The 22,623-nt window shown below is 39.4% G+C and overlaps 1 protein-coding gene across 2 annotated transcripts in view; it reads right to left on the reverse strand.

The window, feature by feature from the left end:
* Window positions 1-6,779: 6,779 nt before the first annotated feature.
* Window positions 6,780-22,623, reverse strand: part of LOC117202101 (transmembrane protein 258-like) — a 55,611-nt gene continuing 39,767 nt past the window's right edge. Inside the window, exons 3-4 of one of the 2 annotated variants that reach the window (XM_049708862.1) lie at window positions 9,683-9,781; window positions 6,780-7,634 (exon numbers count right to left, since the gene is read on the reverse strand). In XM_049708862.1, coding sequence (XP_049564819.1) covers window positions 7,272-7,511 — 240 coding nt within the window. In that variant the 5' untranslated portion in view covers window positions 7,512-7,634; window positions 9,683-9,781 and the 3' untranslated portion in view covers window positions 6,780-7,271. The remainder of the gene's footprint in view (window positions 7,635-9,682; window positions 9,782-22,623) is intronic. The other variant, XM_033431723.2, reaches the window with a different exon arrangement.

Raw genomic sequence — 22,623 nt, forward strand, 5'->3', positions numbered from 1 at the left:
TTCCTGCCAACTTGAAACTGGCTTTCTCAGTTCTCTCTTTCTCATCTGGGAGGAACTCCGTCAGACTTCTGCCTACAGATGATAAAACCCTTCCCCGTGTCCGCACCAGATCTGTCCTCCGAGTCCAGGTCGGGAAGCTGGCTGAAAGCAAGGGTGACCACGGGGACACGGGGATGATCCCAAAGAGCAATTAGGCTGCTGCCCAGGGCCTGGTGGTTCCTGAAGCTCATAGTTTTTCAGAACTGCAGTGGTAGGGAATTGGGGAGGCAACTATGGTAAGTGAAGATCTAAAACGACCTGAATGTCTTCAGGTATAACATGGAAATGTTCTCCAGCTCTCTGAGAGCAGTCCCAAGGTTAGCACATTAGGGCCTGGTACCAGACAGATACTGGATAAATAATTACAGGATTAATGAATAGACACACTGCTAGAATGAACTAAACATAAATGCTAGGGATGTTCTTTATATTTTCTTTCAAATGTTTTGATTTGAAGAATGTCTTAGCCATTTCCCCCATCTTGTTTCCAGATTTAATCTCCCCAAGTTCATGAACATGACGGTTACTGGCCCAAAGACCCCTTCATATCATTAAAGCTTCATACGCCTTCATACCATCATATCTGACTGCTATGATGGCATCCCATCTCTCTGCCCCTGTTAACTTTGAGCACACCAGTGGGAAGGCTGGAAATATTTATGCCCCTGAAAATACGTCGAACACTATAATATTCTCAAGGCTCTCTACCTGCTGCTTGTGACCACCAAGAAAACAGTCTATGAACTGCAGAGGTGGGTGTGAGTGCTTCCCTGTACTTGCCGACCTTCCTCCCAGCTGTGAGATGGAGATGATCAGATGACAGGACCTCAGCCCTTGCCAACAGAAGGTTGTGAAGACCAGTGGGACTGGAACATGAATGGCTGCTCAGTCTACACTCCAGGGGTCCCAGGACGAGAGCTTCCCAGCACCGTCCCTGGACCAGCACCCCAGGGGGCATGGCACTCAGCGCCCACTCTCCTTAATCAATGTTGTACTGATTTGATCAGTGGTTTTCAAACTCTGTCCTACACAATCTGAGATGTTCTGCCCAGGAACCATGGTGAGGGGTGGTGTGTGAGCAAAAATTCAAGCATTCCCTCTTCTAAATTGAACAGCCCTACTTTTTGTTTTTTAATTGATTTTGTATGTTAGGTTTCTGCTCTTTTATGGGAAGGTAATGCTCCATTCTTCAAACAACAACGATAGCTCACGAGGCCAAAGATTAGGGTTCTAATGGTTCTAACATGGGACTCTGCTTCCTATGGGCACTTAACACATGCTCATTCAATTGAAGAGGCACTGCCTTCTCTGAACTTCATTTCCAAATTGAAACATTTGGGACTGAGTTTCCATTCCTGTGACTCATTGTAGGAAAACTGAAAAGAACCTGAAGTCACCCATGTCTTTCTGCTGTTGTTTACCCAAATCAACACCTGTTGTTTACCAAACACCTAGCTTATAGTAAGCACTCAATGCATGTTGTTGAATGGATAAATGACTAAATGAATGATGTGTGATCCTGCACAAGTTACTTGCCCTCAAATGTAAAATGAGCCTAAATCCACCTTTTTTGCAGTGTATGGTGAAGATATAATGAAAGAAGATGGGTAAATTGTTTATCACATAGTAGGATCAACGAATATTCACTTTATTCTCTTCCCCTTCATGTAAACAGTAGACCTTATTCTCTCTCTCTTTTTTTTTTTTTTTGTGGTACGCAGGCCTCTCACTGTTGTGGCCTCTCCCGTTACGGAGCACAGGCTCCGGACGCGCAGGCCCAGTGGCCATGGCTCACGGGCCCAGCCGCTCCGTGGCACGCGGGATCCTCCCGGACCGGGGCACGAACCCGTGTCCCCTGCATCGGCAGGCTGACTCTCAACCACTGCGCCACCAGGGAAGCCCCGACCTTATTCTCTTTGACCCTCTTTTCCTGCAAGGAAATCACTTAATCTGATGGAAATAATTGATGGACCAATCACATATGATTTCCATAAACAGGGTAGGAGGCCTAGCCTTCATATTTCTGTCCATACAGAACTTGGCCAGATGCCAATGTAACTAATAAATATACTGAAATACTGTACAAGTTTGGGATACATAAGAGCTTTGAGTGATTACTTTGATGATGGAAAGTTATCATGTGATACCACAGCAATAAAGCAATTTAATTACTTTTCTTCATTTAAAAAAATAGATGGTGGAAACCTTACAGCATTTAGATGAGAATAACCACCATGGAATCCATAAAGATGTTGTACATAATTACCTAGAATTGGTACTTCTCACTCACAGATCTACCTGGGAGACCTTAGATAATATTTAGAAGCAATTTGGGGATAAGATTCAATATAGGTAAAACTAGATTAGGGTTATATCACTTGATCAGGGATTCTTGTAATGGACCATGATGAGATAAATTAACAGAATTCTACAGATGTGGAGGCATTGACAGCCGAGTGCACAGCTACTAGCAGGAATTTGGGACGCATTCAAAGCTTTGAAAGTTAAACTACATGGTGGTGAACTTAACAACATGGAAACAAGTTTGCTCTTCTCCATGACCTATGATCTTGTCAAGGCTGATGATCAACTGCTAACGTGGCCACAGTGGATAAATCCTAATTAGGCACCTTTTCAAAAAGTATAGACTAACAGGGAAACTAATAGTTCCTTTAGCTTTGAAATGGTTTTTAAATGAGAGTTCAAAGCCAAGTGATCAAAATATGTTTTCTAGCTAACTCTTTAAAATCGTGCTCTATTCCAAAGGACACTACATCTTTATGAGGATAAGTTATGCTGTGCTTTGAATTTTGGAGGTATTGAGGTTGCAACGTTGGGAGAAGATTATTGTTTGAAAAATTTTATGAAGAACTAGGGAGAAGGGACAGCTATAGAGCTGTTCAGACCAACTGCAGCCAGTGGACCCTTGCTGGTTTTGAGTGATTAACTCTGAAATGCTCTGAAACCATCAGCTTCAAAATCTACCCCAGATTTTTTGTGAGGGATGGATGTTGTGCTTGATGAAATAAAATTCATATTTTAAAACAAGACAAGAGAAATCTAAACAGAAATTTTTTTCTCAGCCCATTTGGGCCTCCTCTCTTCCCTACAGTGTGCACTGTTCATCTGCATTATTCATTAACCAGACTATCCCAATGGCAGAAATACCTGCTCTGCCACAAAGATCAATTTTCTCCTTTCTCCAGCCATGTAACTCCTTAGAAGATAACATTCCTTTCTCAATCCTGTAAGGGGTCACGATGACCCACCACTCACCTTGTGCATGCAGACTCTTTGGTGAACTTTATGTACAATGCCAACATCTCACTTACCTTAAAGATAGTGATTGGTGCAGAACAGATGGGTCAGATGTCCTGGGGAGACACGGGGCCACATCTTTTGGATGGTTTTAGCTTAAATACTTACTTATGACCTTATTGATGTCACTAGCTATATTACTTGTATTCTGCCTATTTTGCAAGATTATTGCTCCTTGCATTATCAGCTGTGTGACTGAACCACCGATAAAAAAAAATAATGACTAGAGGACTTGAAACAATTGACCAAATATAGAGTTCTATAAGGGCAATGATTTTAACAGTGTACCTCTAGTTATGGGAAGAAGCAACAAGAGGGAAACATTTCCTGGACTAAAACAGGCTAGGAAAACAGCCTGTCCAGGGGCTTTTAGTTACTGTTAATAGAGCCGAGTCCAGTAACAGTACATTGAATGACCTATCAATGAAATCCTCCCCTGACCTGGGAATAAGCATTCTTAGCACCGTGGGACAAACCTGTCATAAAATGTTTCCCAAACCTTGATTGAAATTAAGACCGAAAAGGAAGAAACTGTAACATAAAGACTATTGCCCACCATCCAGTTCTACAAGAATCAAGTCATTAGCCACTGCAGTCACTGACCTACAGTACACCCTGAAAGAGTTCAGAGCAAAGATCAGGATGAGGTAATTTGTGTTCTGGGAAAAACGGAAGAACTGGGCCTCACATAGATATATTCAGGAGAAAATTTTATGAACCCAGTTTCTTGCATCTTCCCATACTTAGAAAAGCACTAAAACCTTTAAAGAAGATATCTGTTCCTTGCGAATAGCAGTAACCTTCTACCAAGACGTGTGCTTGATCGTACGTACCCCTTCTCTGAAATCACATATATACTGGCCTCCCCCTTTACGTCTTTGGAACAGTCCTCAGAGCTTTCTGAAAGATTGTCTCCTTGGTTATAATCCTCAGGTTGATGTGAATAAAATTTTCCATTTGTTTTTTAGATTGACTGTTGATTAATTTTTCATTGATCTGTTAAATCTCCCAAACTCTATCTTTTATTACTGAAAAATATTTGTGATATTTGCTGCCTCTGGCACAGCTTATGCTCCCGTGATTTCTTAAAAGCTCACCAACAGTGGTTCGTCATCCTTTACATAAGATCACTAACAATAGCTTAGCGCATATTGAGTTCTTAATATAAGCCGAGTACTGTTCTAAAAGCTTAATACACTATTAACATATTTAACCCTGTGAACTAGGTACTATTATTGTCCCCATTTTATAGATGAGTATGAAGCACATAGTATATAAAACTTGCCCAAAGGCACACAGGTATCAATAATAAGTAAAGCAAATATTTGAACCCAGGCAATCTGGTGCTGGATCCTATAAGGTGAGCCTTTACACTACACTGTCTCTGTTCAGAAACCTGGGGCAATTGTTTGGCCCTTGACCTCTGTCATATCACCTCCTCCACTGTACCTGCTTGTCCAGCTTTCTTTCCCTCCACCTGAAGTTCGGTGTGAAGCCTTCCTGATGGATGTACCAGTGAATTTCCTTAGAAACACGTCCATTCAGTTGTCTTCTAAGACCCACCTTCTTGTCATTCGTGCTTTACCAAATGAGCCATCTGCAATTCAACCGAGTTCTTCTGGTTCTGACTGTACATTGCTAACTACCATGCAACAATAAAATAGTATCAGTTCATAGCCATCATTGTTAAGTATTGGTCGGAAAAGCTAGTGTTTCAATCATATTATCTGTGTTATCTAGTTAAGAGTGACCATGAGTGAGCCACTCAAGGCCCTTCTTTCAACCACCCCACTCTGTCTTTGGTGGGAACTGGTGACTACCCCACTCATTTGGAAAGACTCCATTTCACACACTGGCTCTTGTAGGATACGGATCCTCTATGTTCAAGTATTGTAAGGTGACTTCATCCTGTCCTAACACTGTTCTTTGGGTGATTGGTATCATTGAGATAGCAATCATAGATTTTTAAAAGTGGTTGTGAGTCTTTGGAAATCCAGATGTAGAGTCCAGAACTTGCTTCATCTCCAGGGTCTTTACTCTGAGTTTCCAGAAACTGGAAGCTCACAGAATGATCTCTGTCCTACCAAATCTGTACAGTGCTCACCCAGTGTAGCCAAGGCACAGTCCCTGATGTCTAACTAATTTTGGAGTCTATCTTTAGCTGTCCATGCCAAGAAGATCAGAGAAAGCAGGGTTTAGCCTAACATACTCATTCAAAGACTCTCTTGTTTATAAATGCAAATTTCTACAGACATCAGACAAAAGCAGGGCATTTGAAGGCTTTAAGATGACTTGTATTGCATCTATCCATATTTCTGCACTTTGTTCTATGGCTGCTCTAAATGTTTCCTAATGTTCCAAGTTATATTTTTTCCTTATATGTGCATTGAAGGGGAAGGGTGGATGTGTGTGTGTACATACACACACACACACAAACACACACACACACACACACACTCACTCACTCACTCACTCACTTATAATTGCTACCTGGAGGTTTGGGGTTGGTCCTGGAGTAGGGCATCACTTGGTATTTGCTTCATGCCTCGTTGTGTCCCAAATACCTTTTTTATTCTTTCCTTCTCCAAAATCTAATGAAGCTCCTTCAGTGACCTAGAGACACCTGCTGGTAGATGCTGATACTATACAAATACTACTCAAGACAGATGACCCAAGACAAGTCATTCAAAATTAAGCCACAGGGCTTCCCTGGTGGCGCAGTGGTTGAGAATCTGCCTGCTAATGCAGGGGACACGGGTTGAAGCCCTGGTCTGGGAAGATCCCACATGCCGCGGAGCAACTAGGCCCGTGAGCCACAACTACTGAGCCTGCGCGTCTGGAGCCTGTGCTCCGCAACAAGAGAGGCCGCGATAGTGAGAGGCCCGCGCACCGCGATGAAGAGTGGCTCCTGCTTGCCACAACTAGAGAAAGCCCTCACACAGAAACGAAGACCCAACACGGCCAAAAATAAAATAAATAAATAAATAATTAAAAAAAAAAAAAGACTGAGTTTTATGAGTTAAGTCCGTAGAAAGTATTCAGGGTCCCAGGTGGGAAAAAAAAAAAAATTAAGCCACAGAAGAGCTCTAGAAATGAGGGACTGAGAGGTGGGGTGCTGTACATAGGCTGTAGCTGTGGAGATAAAATAAAAACCCCTGACTTGAGAAAGATTTGAATTGCTAACCCATCTGTCAGTTCACACCCTAAACACTGACTTGGTTTCCTTCCCTTAGAATTAACTAACAACTAGTGTCATCAGCACAGGCAAAGCCATATTTAATGGAGTGCAGATTAGGGCTAGCCGGAAGCTTATGACATTTATTTTGGATAAACTCTGATCCATGTATTACTTATGGGTATTTGGGGGGCCTTTTTAGAGAATTCTAATTGGGGATAATAATAGCATTACCACAAAAGGTAGTTTTGCTTTTTTGTTTTTTTTTAATGACTAAATCAACAGTGCCTGGCACATCATAAGTGCTATTATGATTTTTATTTGATGATGGGCTTGCTTTGCAGGTTTCCATGACTTTGCAGCTGTGGCCCTGAGTAAATGCTATGAGGATGACGTGGTCCTAGTTCTGAAGGTCAGGGGCAATGCTGGGCAGCTTACCAGCATCAAACTTATTCTGAAGTTCCTATTCAGGATTTCTTTCTTTCCTTCCTAATTCCTTCCTTCCTTCTTTCCTCCTTCCCTCCATCCCTTCCTCCTCTTTCTTTCTTCTTTCTTTCTCTCTCTTTCTTTCTCTTCTTCTTCTTCTTCCTTTCTTCTTTCTTTCTTTCTACTTTCTTTCTCTTTCCACATCTGCCTTTACTGTGAGCAGCAGGTGGGACACTTCCAGCAACAGTTAAAAAAAAAATAATTTACAAAAACCAAGATTCAATGAATCTACCTGGTTGGATCCCTTAGGAGCTCATATGTAGATGCCAACCCAGAGTAACAGGAAGAGAACTCCAAAGTCAATGAATAGCAAGGCCACCAAGGAGATGAGAAGCTTTTTGTACATATTATGAGCGTGCTTGGTGGAGGTGGCTTCATAAACAAAGTACCAGCGAGTGAAGAACCAGCCAATAGCTAGCAGCCCCGTGGTCAGATAGGGGAAGACAGCAAGGTTCCCTGGGATGGTGTATCTGTTCGTGGCCTTGAGCTCCATTTTTCTGGACACAGAGTAATCCACCAGTTTTCCCCGTCTGGGTTTGCACCTGCTGCTTTGGACCTTCCTGTTGGGGTTCAGGCAGAGGCTGTGATGGCATCAGGAAGACTGCCCAGAATGATCCTGTTAAAAAAAAACAGTGAGCTCTGAATGGGAAAGATGGTAGACAAGATAAAAGTTGTCTTTCAGCATACAGATGGCCAACAGGCACGTGAAAAGATACTGAACATCACTAATCATCAGAGAAATGCAAATCAAAATGATGATATCACCTCACACATGTCAGAATGGCCATCATCAAAAAGACCACAAATAACAAATGTTGGCAAGGAGGTAAAGAAAAGGGAACCCTTGTACATTGTTGAAGGGAATGTAAATTGGTACAGCCACTATGGAAAACAGTATGGAGGTTCCTCAAACAACTAAATATAGACCTACCATATGATCCAGCAATTCCACTCTTGGTTATATATCTGGAGAAAACAAAAACACTAATTCCAAAAGGTATAGGCACCCCAATGTTCACAGCAGCTCTATTTACAATAGCCAAGATAGGGAAGCAACCCAAGTGTCCATCAACAGATGAATGGATAAAGAAGACATGGTATACACACACACACACACAATGGAATATTACTCAGCCATATAAAAGAATGAAATTTTGCCATTTGTAACAACATGGATGGACCTGGAGGGTATTATGCTAAGTGAAATAAGTCAGACAGACTTATAACTAGTAACTCACTAGTGGTTACTAGTGAGAAGAGGCAAGGGGGAGGGGCAAGATAGGGGTAGAGGGTTAAGAGGTACAGCTAATATGTATAAAATAAATAAACTACAAGGATAATGTATAGCACAGGAAATACAGTCAATATTTTATAATAATTATAAATGAAGTATAATCTATAAAAATGCTGAATTACTATGTTGTATACCTAAAACTAACATAATGTTGTAAATCAACTATACCACCAAAAAATGTTGTCTTTTAGTGAGTTGTTTTTAAAATCTATAAATGTATTTCTGGGAACTTTGAGTGGAGGATTTGCACAGCAATTTTTAAAAGTCTGAATAAATATATGAACACATAAATAACCTGGTGTATGAACTCGCTGCAGACCCAGGGAAAAGCATGGAAGCCACAGAAAAGCAGAAAAAAGTGATCTCCCTTCTCGGTAGAAGCTTCTGCTTGCTCTGGACCCAGCCATTCTTCATGCTTGACGATATGATTTCTACGTTTCAGGGTTTCCCCTGCAGCAAAGCTTACACCCCCTCGTCATATTCTAGGTCTCAGCAACGCGTGAACAGAGATATTCACGAGAAACACAGCATTTCTTTGCTACTGAATGTTGCCACTTTTAGACAGTGTTTTTTTTCCTCAGTTAAACTTAAAACATTGCTCTTGATCAGCAAAAGCTTCTTCCTCTCAGGGCTGCTTCCATCTGCCTTGGATGTGCATTTTAATGTTACTTCATGGTGAGGAGAATTGGGGGCATTTTCCTCCTTGCCCTAAATGATTTCCTAAGAGTTTTAAGATCATTGTGCTTTATGCATAGACTCTACATCTCATCTGGATGTAAAAATTGCTATTATCTATGCATCATGACAACAAGAGGGGTTTTATAATTTGAGAGGGCTAGATTAGCTTAAGCTACTGAGATAGAAGATGTTATGTATATTTGAGATACAATGTAGGGATCTCGTTCAGTTTAAATTGGGTCAAAATGCCAGTGAAATGTAAATGATGTTCATATGATATTTTAACATGCCATCTTTTTTCTCTTTTGAAGATGACGTTGGCACACCATTGTAATCATGTCTGTCAACAAAATGATCTTGAACTCCATTAAAAAATGCAAATAACTTTGCGCATAGAATTTGATGCCAAGATAAACATGCAAACAAAGAATTTCAGGTTATTATTTCCTGTACCTCAGGATCAGTGATGCACTGATAAATGGTTCTCAAAAAATACATAAAACAAAACACGAAAACAATGCTGATTGATTTGCGATCTTCCATAATATAAATACTTCTGTTGTGGCCAATTTTGAGCTACCAACAGTTACTAGCTTACAAAATTCCTGAATACTTAACAGTTAGATCTGGTGAGCTGGCATGAGCTGCTTCCGGGGCACCACTGTATCTATTTCTCTTTCATGCTCTCTTACCTCTGGGCCTTTGCACCTGCTGTTCTTTTTGCCTGGAATGCTCCAGTGACCTCTCTCCTCACTTTGCAAGTTGGCACTTCACTTAGCATCATTGAAATCCTTAAATGAATTAAACAGTGGTATAAAGCACTTGGAATGATGTCTGGCATACAGTGAACACTATTTAAGAGATGTTTATTAATATTCTTTTCCTTCACTGACCACCTAAGACTGAATTAGGTGTTCTTCTGTGTGCCCAGCCTGCTGTGCTTCTCCTGTGGTGTCTCCCTGACTCTGTTGTACTGGCTCCCTTTCCAGCCCTTGTTGGATCAACCTCCGTAATAGATGGACTGGCTTTGTTTACTGTTACATCCCTGCCTAGCAGAGTGCCTGGAAAGTAGAAGACACTCAATATATATTTGTTAAATAATAACCTGATAGATCATTGAATCTGTTATGTACTACCAACTTGAATGAGGAATTAAGAAGGTCCATGTGGATGTCAACAAATGGTTATAAGAAACAGGTAGAGGGGAAGATTTGGTGATAGCTAAAGAAACTATATTTTCTGAGGATGTCTAGACTCTTATTTGCACTGACAGAAAGGGTGTTCTTTGTTTGGACTAACCAAAGTGGAGAAAGTTTCAGTTAGGGTCTTCCGATGTTTCCATAGACAATCCCATTATCATGTGGGTGTGGGGACTTCTACACTGTGCCAACTGGTGACTTTCTCCAGCATTACAAGAACCTTGTAATCTCAGGGGCTCTCTCCCTATTTTTATTTTATTTTATTTATTATTACTATTTTTAACATCTTTATTGGAGTATAATTGCTTTACAAGGGTGTGTTAGTTTCTGCTGTGTAACAAAGTGAATCAGCTATACATATACATATATCCCCATATACCCTCCCTCTTGTGCCTCCCTCCCACCCTCCCTACCCCACCCCTCTAGGTGGTCACAAAGCACCAAGCTGATCTCCCTGTGCTATGCAGCTGCTTCCCACTAGCTATCTATTTTACATTTGGTAGTGTATGTATGTCAATGCTACTCTCTCACTTCGTCCCAGCTTACACTTCCCCCTCTCCCCATGTCCTCAAGTCCACTGTTTATGTCTGAGTCTTTATTCCTGTCCTGCCCCTAGGTTCATCAGAACTTTTTAAGATTCCATATATATGTGTTAGCATACGGTATTTGTTTTTCTCTTTCTGATTTACTTCACTCTGTATGACAGACTCTAGGTCCATCCACCTCACTACAAATAACTTAATTTCATTTCTTTTTATGGCTGAGTAATATTCCATTGTATATATGTGCCACATCTTTATCCATTCATCTGTCGATGGACACTTGGGTTGCTTCCATGTTCTGGCTATTGTAAATAGAGCTGCAATGAACATGCGGTACATGACTCTTTGAATTATGGTTTTCTCAGGGTATATGCCCAGTAGTGGGATTGCTGGGTAGTATGGTAGTTCTATTTTTACTTTTTTAAGGAACCTCCATACTGTTCTCCATAGTGGCTGTATCAATTTACATTCCCACCAACAGTGCAAGAGGGTTCCCTTTTCTCCACACCCTCTCCAGCATTTATTGTTTGTAGAGTTTTTGGTGATGGCCATTCTGACCGGTGTGAGGTGATACCTCATTGTAGTTCTGATTTGCATTTCTCTAATGATTAGTAATGTTGAGCATCCTTTCATGTGTTTGTTGGCAATCTGTATATCTTCTTTGGAGAAATGTCTATTTAGGTCTTCCAAAGAGCTAACACCTATCCTTCTCAAACTCTTCTCCCTATTTTTTCAAGATCCTCATCTTACACTGGTAGGAGAGGGATGGTGCCGGTTGAGGGAGGTTATCTCTAAAACAGCTCTAGTGAAATCTTGCAAGCTGTTCAGCCAAGGCTCCAGCTGACTTCATTATCCCATTTTTAAGATTTTACCATTCTTAAGTATGATTTGTTTACTGCTACAAAGTGACATAGAATCAAGTCGTAGAACATAGAATTAACAAAAATATCTGGTACTATGTGAGTGAATGAGATTCTCTCCCTCATCCCTGAATACGCAGTTGTACAGTATATGCTCTTTTCAGAAATTGGATTTATAGAAAACTTCTATTGTTCCTGACAGCATTCAAAATTATATTCTGTATGATCCTTTCTAATCAGTAGAATTAACTTCTAGAGAAAAGAAGCTTGATCGTATATTGTACTCATTGATATTGCTACTGTTTTTAAAAAGTCACACTTGTTATCTCTCAAGATGCTTATAACATTGTCATCTCCAAAATATATTCAATGCAGCAATGTGTGTCTGCTGTAGTGATGCCCCCCAAAGGTTCTGATTCTGGCAAAGAGGTTATTTTTTATTTTGCTCTTAGAAAGTCATTCACATGGATATTTTGTTTCAAAATATTTCATTTTTTGCATGAAATATGCATCATTATATAAAAGCTTAGTATTTCATTTCTTAAATCTCTACTTTTCTACATTTTTGGAAATTAATTCTCTCACTGTTCTTGTGAAACTTGGTAAGAGATTGAGAATGTTTTCATATTTAATTGCTAAAGTGCAAACATTCTGAAGAACATGTTTAATCCTGGTTGGTTGGCCTCTTTCTGCCTTCCAGAATCCTTCTGAGATAGAATCAGACAACCATGGGATGTTAGAACAAAAGAGACACTGGAAACCCTAAACTTAGAGTTTAGGGATGAGATGACTTGGTTCCACTGGCATGGTTTATTTCCAAGGAATAGAAATCCATCAAACTATTCACATGGGCAAGAAAAAATTAGGAAAGGAAACCAGCTTTTAAAATGGACTGCAAACAAAAAAAAACCCACAAAAAATAAAAAAGATAAAGTGGACCTCAAAAATAGAGTAAATTTTTTTTTTGTTAGTCTCCTCTGCATCACCCCACCCTCCATCAGCAGAAACATAAGAAAGTTCAGAGAGTGATTATTTGCTAAAGCCTGTGTTGGGTGTGCAGTTCTTACAGATTACAAAATTGAAATGACTGAATCTCACATAAAAGTTGGATATCAGGCCACTTTAAAACTTATGCAGTTGTCCACTTGCAAGGGTGGGACAACTGCACACAAGAATGATGATGATGAGTCCCAAAGTAGAGATGTTTAAGAGACCACCTCATAATAAAGGCAAGTTCCCTGAAAATAGCACTTCAATTTCCAGGAGTGGTCTTGAAACAGAGGAGACCTATGTGGAGGCCTTCCTGGTGCAGGTAAGTAGTACAGAGACAAAGATAGCACAGTCAGGCAGGGAAATAACCGTAGCTTAAACAAGTCATCCCCCAAGCACTCCCAGTTCTGTCTCAGGTAAAGGTAAAGTCTAATACACATTCCTCAGTTGTTTTGCAGAAACCATATCCTAACCAGATGAAGAATCGTGACCCTGAGAACATATACCCCCCCAGATGACCTGGAGCCTGAAGATTGATAATGTTAACCCCTGTGGTCTCACCTGGTTACCTCACCACCCAATAATCAGAAAATTGTGCATGAGCTGATTACGTTCCCCACAAATGTCACTCCCCTCACTTTGTCTTTAAAAACCTATTCCTAAAAGTCATCAGGGAGTTCGGGTCTTTTGGGCATTAGCTACCTGTATTCTTCACTTGGTGCCCTGTAATAAACACTGTATTTTCCTTCACCACAACCTGATGTCAGTAGATTGGCTTTGCTGTGTGTTGGGTGAGCAGACCAATTTGTTTCATTAACAGTCTCTCTGGCTGCCTGGGGATGTTATTTATGTAATCCTGGGCAATTATGTAATTGCTGTCAATGATGTAACCGGGGCAAATGAGCTCATCACTCTATGTTCTGTCCCTACCAACTTCAAAGAAATTCCATGAAGATGAATCAGACAAAATGCATGAGGACAGGAGTTTTAACCTGGGGTTCTTTGGAATTCACAAGTGAATTTCATGTAAGATTTGTGTGTATATGTGAACAGTGCATTTTTCTGGTTAGAAACTTTTATCAAATTCTTAAAGAAATCTGTAAACCTGAAGTGGTTAAGAAGATTTACAGTCACTTGATCCTTACTACTTGCGAATTCTGTATTTGTGAATTCACATACACACTAAAATGTGTTTGTTACACCAAAATCAGCACACCCAGTGCTTTCACAGTCATTCACAAACACGTGTGAAAAATTTGAGTTGCCTGATGTGCACATTCCCAGCTGAGGTCAAACAAGGTGATGCTCTCCTATCGTGTATCATTTCTCACACTGTATCCTTTCCATGGTCTATTTAGTACCACTTTTTTTGCACTTTTGTGCTGTATGTTGTTGATTTTGCAATTCAAAATGGACCAAATCATAGTGATGAAGTGTCATCTAATGTTCCTGAACACAAGAAGGCTGTGAACTGCCTTACAGAGAAAATATGTGTGTAGATAAACTTCATTCTGGCCTGAGGTATAATGATATTGGCTATTATTTTAATGTTAACAAATCAACTGTATATTAAAAAAGGAGTCTAAACAGAAACACACATAAAACAAGGTTATATATTGATTTATGGAAGAAAATGTTGTGACCAGAGGCTTGCAGGAACTTAACCCTATATTTCCTCTAAGAGCAATGATTTACTATTTGCTAATTCAGTGTTTGTGGTGACTTTATAAAACAACTACCACAAATAAGGAGAAGCAACTGCACTTAGAAGAAGGGTGGGGAGAGAACATGGAATAATGCTTAAGAGTAGCACTTTGAGGTACATATAAACAATGATATTACTCAGCCATAAAAAAAGAATGAAATAATGTCGTTTGCAGTGACATGGATGCAACTAGAGATTATCATACTTAGTGAAGTAAGTCAGAAGGAGAAAGACAAATACCATATGATATCACCTATATGTGGAATCTAAAATATGACACAAATGAACTTATCTATGAAACAGACACCCAGACATCAGAACAGACTTGTGGTTGCCAAGGGGAAGAAGGGGTTGGGGGATGGATGTATTGGGAGTTTGGGATTAGCAGATGCAAGCTATTATATAGAGAATGGATAAAACAACAAGGTGCTACTGTAGAGCACAGGGAACTGTATTCAGTATCCTGTGATAAACCATAATGGAGAAAAATATGAAAAATAATACATATATGTGTGTATATGTAACTGAGCCACTTTGCTGTACAGCAGAAATTAACACAACATTGTAAATCAACTATACTTGAATAAAATAAATTTTAAAAAAAAGAGTAGCACTTTGAAATTGGAGATAATTAGCTTAGAGTTACTGAGAGTAGAGCAACTAACACCTGTTACCACCACCAGGGAGGAGGACCCTGCATGGAAGATAGCAAAGAGATGACAATGCCTCCCACCAGGAGCAGCTGTCCCAAGATGTCAACCCACTGCACCGTTTGCAGGTGTTGGGGTCACCACGAAAGACATGACTCACACAGACACTGGATGGAGCAATACTTTGCTTCAATAGTGTCAGTTCCCCAAGGCCAGTGGGTCTTGCTGTGTAGCTGATGCTGGAAGATGGTCTGCCAGCACCCCTCTGTGTTGCCAGTGAAGGACCCTGTTTCCTCCTCACCAAGACCAAACAGATAGAGCAATGTGTTTAGCCAGGTCCCGTGTGACGCATACACTTGAAGCAGAACAAAGAAGTACACTTTAAACTCAGAACAGGAACATTATATTCCCAAACAAGGTGATACACCCAACATAGGCTGTGAGGGCTCCTCATCTCCATGTAAGGAAATGTTCTAGGCCCAAGGCACACTTTGGCAGCTGTGCAAGCATCAACAAACTGCATAAGTACCCTTCCCAACACTATCTATCTCTTGCTAGCTGTATCGGTTGAATTATTAAACCTTGCTGAGTTCAGTTTCCTCATCTGTAAAATAGGAGATAATAATAATGACAATAAGAATACCTACTTTGTAGGGTTTATAGATTAAATATGATAAAGAACATAAAGAAAAAAACCTTCCAGCTTTGTGCCTTGAATGTAAGAGCTCAGTAAATATTGTCAAAAAGTCAAGGATCCGATCTTCAACCTGTCCATGATACCATGTTCCCCAGGTGGGAGGGAAGTAGAGACAGTCATTTATCCATTCCACAACTATGGAATGGATAGATAAGGAGGTGACAGATGAGCAGAGACCTGAAACAAGTGATGGAAAAAGCCACAAGAAGCTTGCATAAGAGTGTTCCAAGAAGAGGGAATAGCAAATGCAGGGACCCTGAAGCAAGAACAAGGTTGAGATAAAGACTAGAAAGAAGGCCACTGAATTAGCAAGCGAAGACTGAAGCTCAGTGACAGGCAGAAGGCAGAGACCTAGGGCCTCTAGAAGTAGATATTCAAATGGGGGCTACTATAGTGGACACACAAAAAGATGATAGTTATTTGGACTAAGGTATTGGTGGAGGAGGTGAGAAATGATTGGGAGGAGAGTTTATAGATGATGGGTTAGATATGGTATGAGAGAGAGAGAGAGAGAGAGAGAGAGAGAGAGAGAGACAGGGAGAGACAGAGAGGTCTTTGGCCTGAGTAATTTGGTGATTGGATAAGGGATTACTTACTAAGATGGGGAACACTGGAACAGGACCGGGTATGGGATGTAAATCAGGGGCTCTATTTCAACAGGGTGAGCTTGAGATACCTCTTGAACCCCCAGATGGAAATACGGAGTAGGCCATTAAATGTGCAAATTAAATATGCTCAGGTGAGTTATGAGGGTGAAGATATAAAGTTAGGAATCATAAGCATATAGATTGTATTCAATGTCATGGGACTGGATAAAATCACTCAAAAAGCAAGTGTGGATTGAGAGGAAAAGAAGTCAAAGATTGAGCCCTGGGACACTGCAGCATCTAGAGGTCAGGAAGATGAGGGGGTCCAGCAAAGAAGGCCCAAAACAAGTAGCCACTTCTGCATTTGACTGCAATCCCAGGCATCCTATGAGCAGATGCTGAGCCCTAGGATGGGCTTTTTTTTTAAAAAAAATTAATTAATTAATTAATTTATGGCTGTGTTGGGTCTTTGTTTCTGTGCGAGGGCTTTCTCTAGTTGCGGCAAGCGGGGGCCACTCTTCATCGCGGTGCGCGGGCCTCTCACTATCGCGGCCTCTCTTGTTGCGGAGCACAGGCTCCAGACGCGCAGGCTCAGTAGCTGTGGCTCACGGGCCTAGTTGCTCCACGGCATGTGGGATCTTCCCAGACCAGGGCTCGAACCCGTGCCCCCTGCATTGGCAGGCAGATTCTCAACCACTGCGCCACCAGGGAAGCCCTAGGATGGGCTTCTTCTGATCCCCAAGTCCCACAGCCCTTTTCCAGGCCTCAGCCCAATGCAGCCATTTCAATACCAGAAAATAATTAGATTAATTAGATTACTATAGAATAAGCTTAGGACAATTGTAATATTCAATATATATTTACTAAATAGTATATACAAGTGAATCAATAAATGAATATTGATGAATTTTATTTTTATTCCTCTTTAAGTTCTTACGTACAAATCATTATTTGTGTTTGATTTTTCCACCCAGAGGGACAATTGCATTTGCTTCATTTTAAGATCTATCAGAGGAAATTTTTTCTAGGCCAGAAATCTTTCCTATTAGCTCTGATGGCATCAATCTTCCAGAGTTTTATCAACTAATAATATTTTGTTCTTTAAAAAAAGGATATGCAAATTTTAAATTTTACAATTTCATTCAACAAGATTTTAGAGGTACCATATGTTAATAATATTAATTTATTCATTTAATTATGAAACCAAAACTTATGTAATATTTGTATGTACAAAAACACACTATTAGTTGTGTGTAGAATATAATACTCCAGTAATGAAAATTACTATTGCTATGCATCAAGTAGTAAACAAAGTGTTTTACATGCACTTCCTTTCTTTCATGGGATTCTCATAGCGCCCTAGGAGAATAATGTTACTGTTGTCTGTTTCATAGAGGAGAAAAAAAAATTCAGAGAGTTAATTAAGAATCTCATGGTCAAATGATTAGAACTGGGCAGAACTGAGATTTGAACTCAGCTGTCTATTATTACAGAACTTGAGCTCTTACTCTGCTCTGCGGCCTGTTTATTAATCAACATCATCATCATCATAAATTTCAGTTTTACTTACAGCATAAAACTAAAACCAAGCTTGGCCGACATAAGCATGCATCTCCAAAGGAAAACATGACAATGACTGAAATTCAACTGAGGTTGGAGGAAAATCCCATCCAAGTCTCTATCGAAAATGTTAACATTTTCTGTGACATATTCTGGAAAGAGCAAGACAAAAACTGGGACATGGACCTCCAAACAAAGAGCAAACACAGCACAGGGGCAGCATAGGCAGTGCCCCAGTGAGGACCAGGGTTCAGCTTTCCCACAAGAAGACCCTCAGTAGCAAAGTCACAGCCGTGGCAGCCTCAGCATCTCCTCGGCTGCAGCAAGACGAAAAACACTCTTGGAATTAAACAGAAAGAAAGCAAAGCCCAACGAAGAAATTATTTTGGGCAAAATGAGCGGTAGGTGGAAGTAAGAGCAGCAACAGCAGCGATGCACTCAAGGGGGCAAATACAGCCTCAGCAGCACTAAGCACAGAGCCAATTAAGCAAAACCATCCTTGGCAGCAGTGAGAGTGAGGGGGAAAAAGGGAATTCTTTGGCATCGTTGCAAAGGAAAGGGATTACAGTTGGTAGTAATCATGCCACCAGGTTTAAGGACTGGGCTTCCAAAATCTATTTGGAATATACTAGATAGATACTATGATCTGATTCTGTAATTATTCACTGGACATGTTTTAATGAGATAATATACAAATATATTATAAATATAGTACATATAATCTATTTATATTAAAGTGTTTTGTAAACAGGAACATGCAATTAAAAATAATTTTTTATATTGTTGCTATTAATGATTATATCATTAATATCAACATGATCACAAATAATGTTATTAATAATTAAAAGTGTCATTTAAAAAAATCCATACTAAGAGCCTTTTGGTCATTTGGCTATTATTCACTTTCTAGGTAATTTAAATGGGACCTGTTTCCTACCCTATACTTTTGTTAATAATCACCATTTGGTAAGGTAAACCTTATGAAGATGACCAATGGAACTTTATCAAATAAATCTGGGCTAAATTAGGCTAACCATTCTGTATATGATTCCATTGCTTTTTTTCCCCCATTCCAATGCTTTTCAAATTGAGTCTGCCTGCTTTCAGAATTCTTCAAATGATCATTTTAATTGCTTCCCTTTACATCCTATTTTAGTTTTCGTTAGATGGCATTTAATGAAGCTTCACTTATCAACTGGAGACTATTTTAAAATTTTACTTGATTTGTGATGTCTTGGGCTCTGCTTCCCCACTTAAAATTACAGCAGTGTAGAGTTCTATTTTATGCAAAGGTATCATACTTATTAGTTTATTTGTCTCAGTTTAAAGATTCTACCAGAAACCTACCAATTTAAATTCATATTGTCCCCCAAATATAAGACAGGTCTTATTCCTCCAGTAAATTCTAATTCTGAAAGGAACACATCTTTCATTGATGAAGAAAGCAAGCTCTGGCTAGGATCACCTAGGCAATAGAAATGGGATTTAAGGAAAGTAAACTAATGCTATTGCTGTCTAGTTCTTGTTCATGCCAGAACAACTTATGGTAATTTTTTTCTTGCACTGGAAAGGAACATGAGGGAGAAAAAAACCAAGCTATAAGCCAGGATTGGATAAATTACATTTTTTAAATTTTTAACATCTTTATTGGAGTATAATTGCTTTCCAATGGTGTGTTACTTTCTGCTTTATAACAAAGTGAATCAGTTACACATATACATATATCTCCACATCTCTTCCCTCCTGCGGCTCCCTCCCTCCCACCCTCCATATCCCACCCCTCTAGGTGGTCACAAAGCACCAAGCTGATCTCCCTGTGCTATGCGGCTGCTTCCCACTAGCTATCTATTTTACATTTGGTAGTGTATATGTGTCCATGCCACTCTCATTTTGTCCCAGCTTACCCTTCCCCCTCCCCATGTCCTCAAGTCCATTCTCTAGTAGGTCTGCATCTTTATTCCCATGTTGCCCCTAGGTTCTTCATGACCATTTTTTTTTTTTAGATTCCATATATATGTGTTAGCATACAGTATTTGTTTTTCTCTTTCTGACTTGCTTCACTCTGACAGACTCTAGGTCCATCCACCTCACTACAAATAACTCAAAATCATTGCTTTTTATGGCTGAGTAATACTTCATTGTATATATATGCCACATCTTCTTTATCCATTCCTCTGTTGATGGACACTTGGGTTGCTTCCATGTCCTGGCTATTGTAAATACAGCTGCAATGAACAGTGTGGTACATGACTCTTTTTGAATTGTGGTTTTCTCAGGGTATATGCCGAGTAGTGGGATTGCTGGGTCATATGGTAGTTCTATTTTTACTTTTTTAAGGAAACTCCATACTGTTCTCCAAAGTGGCTGTACCAATTTACATTCCCACCAACACCCTCTCCAGCATTTATTGTTTGTAGATTTTTTGATGATGGCCATTCTGACTGGTGTGAGATGATATCTCATTGTAGTTTTGATTTGCATTTCTCTGATGATTAACAATGTTGAGTATTCTTTCATGTGTTTATTGGCAATCTGTATATCTTCTTTGGAGAAATGTCTATTTAGGTCTTCTGCCCATTTTTGGATTGGGTTGTTTGTTTTTCTGATATTGAGCTGCATGAGTTGCTTGTAAATTTTGGAGATTAGCCCTTTGTCAGTTGCTTCATTTGCAAATATTTTCTCCCATTCTGAGGATTGTCTTTTCATCTTTTTTATGGTTTCCTTTGCTGTGCAAAAGCTTTTAAGTTTCATTAGGTCCCATTTGTTTATTTTTATTTTCATTTCTCTAGGAGGTGGGTCAAAAAGGACCTTGCTGTGATGTATGTCAGAGAGTGTTCTGCCTATGTTTTCCTTTAAGAGTTTTATAGTGTCTGGCCTTACATTTAGGTCTTTAATCCATTTTGAGTTTATTTTTTTGTATGGTGTTAAGGAGTGTTCTAATTTCATTGTTTTACATGTAGCTGTCCAGTTTTCCCAGCACCACTTATTGAAGAGGCTGTCTTTTCTCCATTGTATATTCTTACTCCCTTTATCAAAGATAAGTTTACCATATGTGTGTGGGTTTACCTCTGGGCTTTCTATCCTGTTCCATTGATCTATATTTCTGTTTCTGTGCCAGTACCATATTGTCTTGATTACTGTAGCTTTGTAGTATAGTCTGAAGTCAGGGACTGTGATTCCTCCAGCTCTGTTTTTCTTCAAGATTGCTTTGGCTATTTGGGGTCTTTTGTGTTTCCATACCAATTGTGAAATTTTTTGTTCTAGTTCTCTGAAAAATGCCAGTGGTAGTTTAATAGGGATTGCACTAAATCCATAGATTGCTTTGGGTAAAATAGTCATTTTCACAATGTTGATTCTTCCCATCCAAGAACATGGTATATCTCTCCATCTATTTGTATCATCTTTAATTTCTTTCATCTGTGTCTTATAATTTTCTGCATACAGGTCTTTTGTCTCCTTAGGTAGGTTTATTCCTAGGCATTTTATTCTTTTTGTTGCAATGGTAAATGGGAATATAATTAATTTCACTTTTGGATTTTTCATTAGTGTATAGGAATGCCAGAGATTTCTGGGCATTAATTTTGTATCCTGAAACTTTACCAAATTCATTGATTAGCTCTAGTAGTTTTCTGGTAGCTTCTTTAGCATTCTCTATGTATAGTATCATGTCATCTGCAAACAATGACAGCTTTACTTCTTCTTTTCTGATTTGGATTCCTTTTATTTCTTTTTTTTCTCTGATTGCTGTAGCTAAAACTTCCAAAACTATGTTGAATAATAGTGGTGAGACTGGGCAACTTTGTCTTGTTCCTGGTCTTAGTGGAAAATGTTTCAGTTTTTCACCATTGAGGATGATGTTGGCTGTGGGTTTGTCATATATGGCCTTTATTATGTTGAGGTAAGTTCCATCTATGCCTAGTTTCTGGAGTGTTTTTATCATAAATCGGTGTTGAATTTTAGCAAAAGGTTTCTCTGCATCTATTGAGATGATCATATGGTTTCTCTCATTCAATTTGTTAATATGGTGTATCAGATTGATTGATTTGCGTATACTGAGGAATCCTTGCAATCCTGGGATAAACTGCAGTTGATCATGGTGTATGATCCTTTTAATGTGTTGTTAGATTCTGTATGCTAGTATTTTGTTCAGGATTTTTGCATCTATTTTCATCAGTGATATTGGCCTGTAGTTTTCTTTCTTTGTAACAGCTTCGTCTGGTTTTGGTAACAGGGTGATGGTGGCCTCATAGAATGAGTTTGGGAGTGTTCCTCCCTGTGCTATATACTGGAAGAGTTTGAAAAGGATAGGTGTTAGCTCTTCTCTAAATGTTTAATTCGCCTGTGAAGCCATCTGGTCCTGGGCTTTTGTTTATTGGAAGATTTTAAATCACAGTTTCAATTTCATTACTTGTGATTGGTCTGTTCATATTTTCTATTTCTTTCTGGCTCAGTCTCGGAAGGTTGGGCATTTGTAAGAATTTGTCCATTTCTTCCAGGTTGTCCATTTTATTGGCATAGAGTTGCTTGTAGTAATCTCTCATGATTCTTTGTATTTCTGCAGTGTCAGTTGTTACTTCTCCTTTTTCATTTCTAATTCTATTGATTTGAGTCTTCCCCCCTTTTTTTCTTGATGAGTCTGGCTAATCAATTTTGTTTATCTTCTCAAAGAACAAGCTTTTAGTTTTATTGATCTTTGCTAGCGTTTCCTTCATTTCGTTTTCATTTATTTCTGATCTGATCTTTATGATTTCTTTCCTTCTGCTAACTTTGGGGTTTTTTTGTTCTTTCTCTAATTACTTTAGGTGTAAGGTTAGGTTGTTTATTTGAGATGTTTCTTGTTTCT

Source organism: Orcinus orca, chromosome 1, assembly GCF_937001465.1.
Source record: "Orcinus orca chromosome 1, mOrcOrc1.1, whole genome shotgun sequence".
Lineage (NCBI taxonomy): Eukaryota > Metazoa > Chordata > Mammalia > Artiodactyla > Delphinidae > Orcinus > Orcinus orca.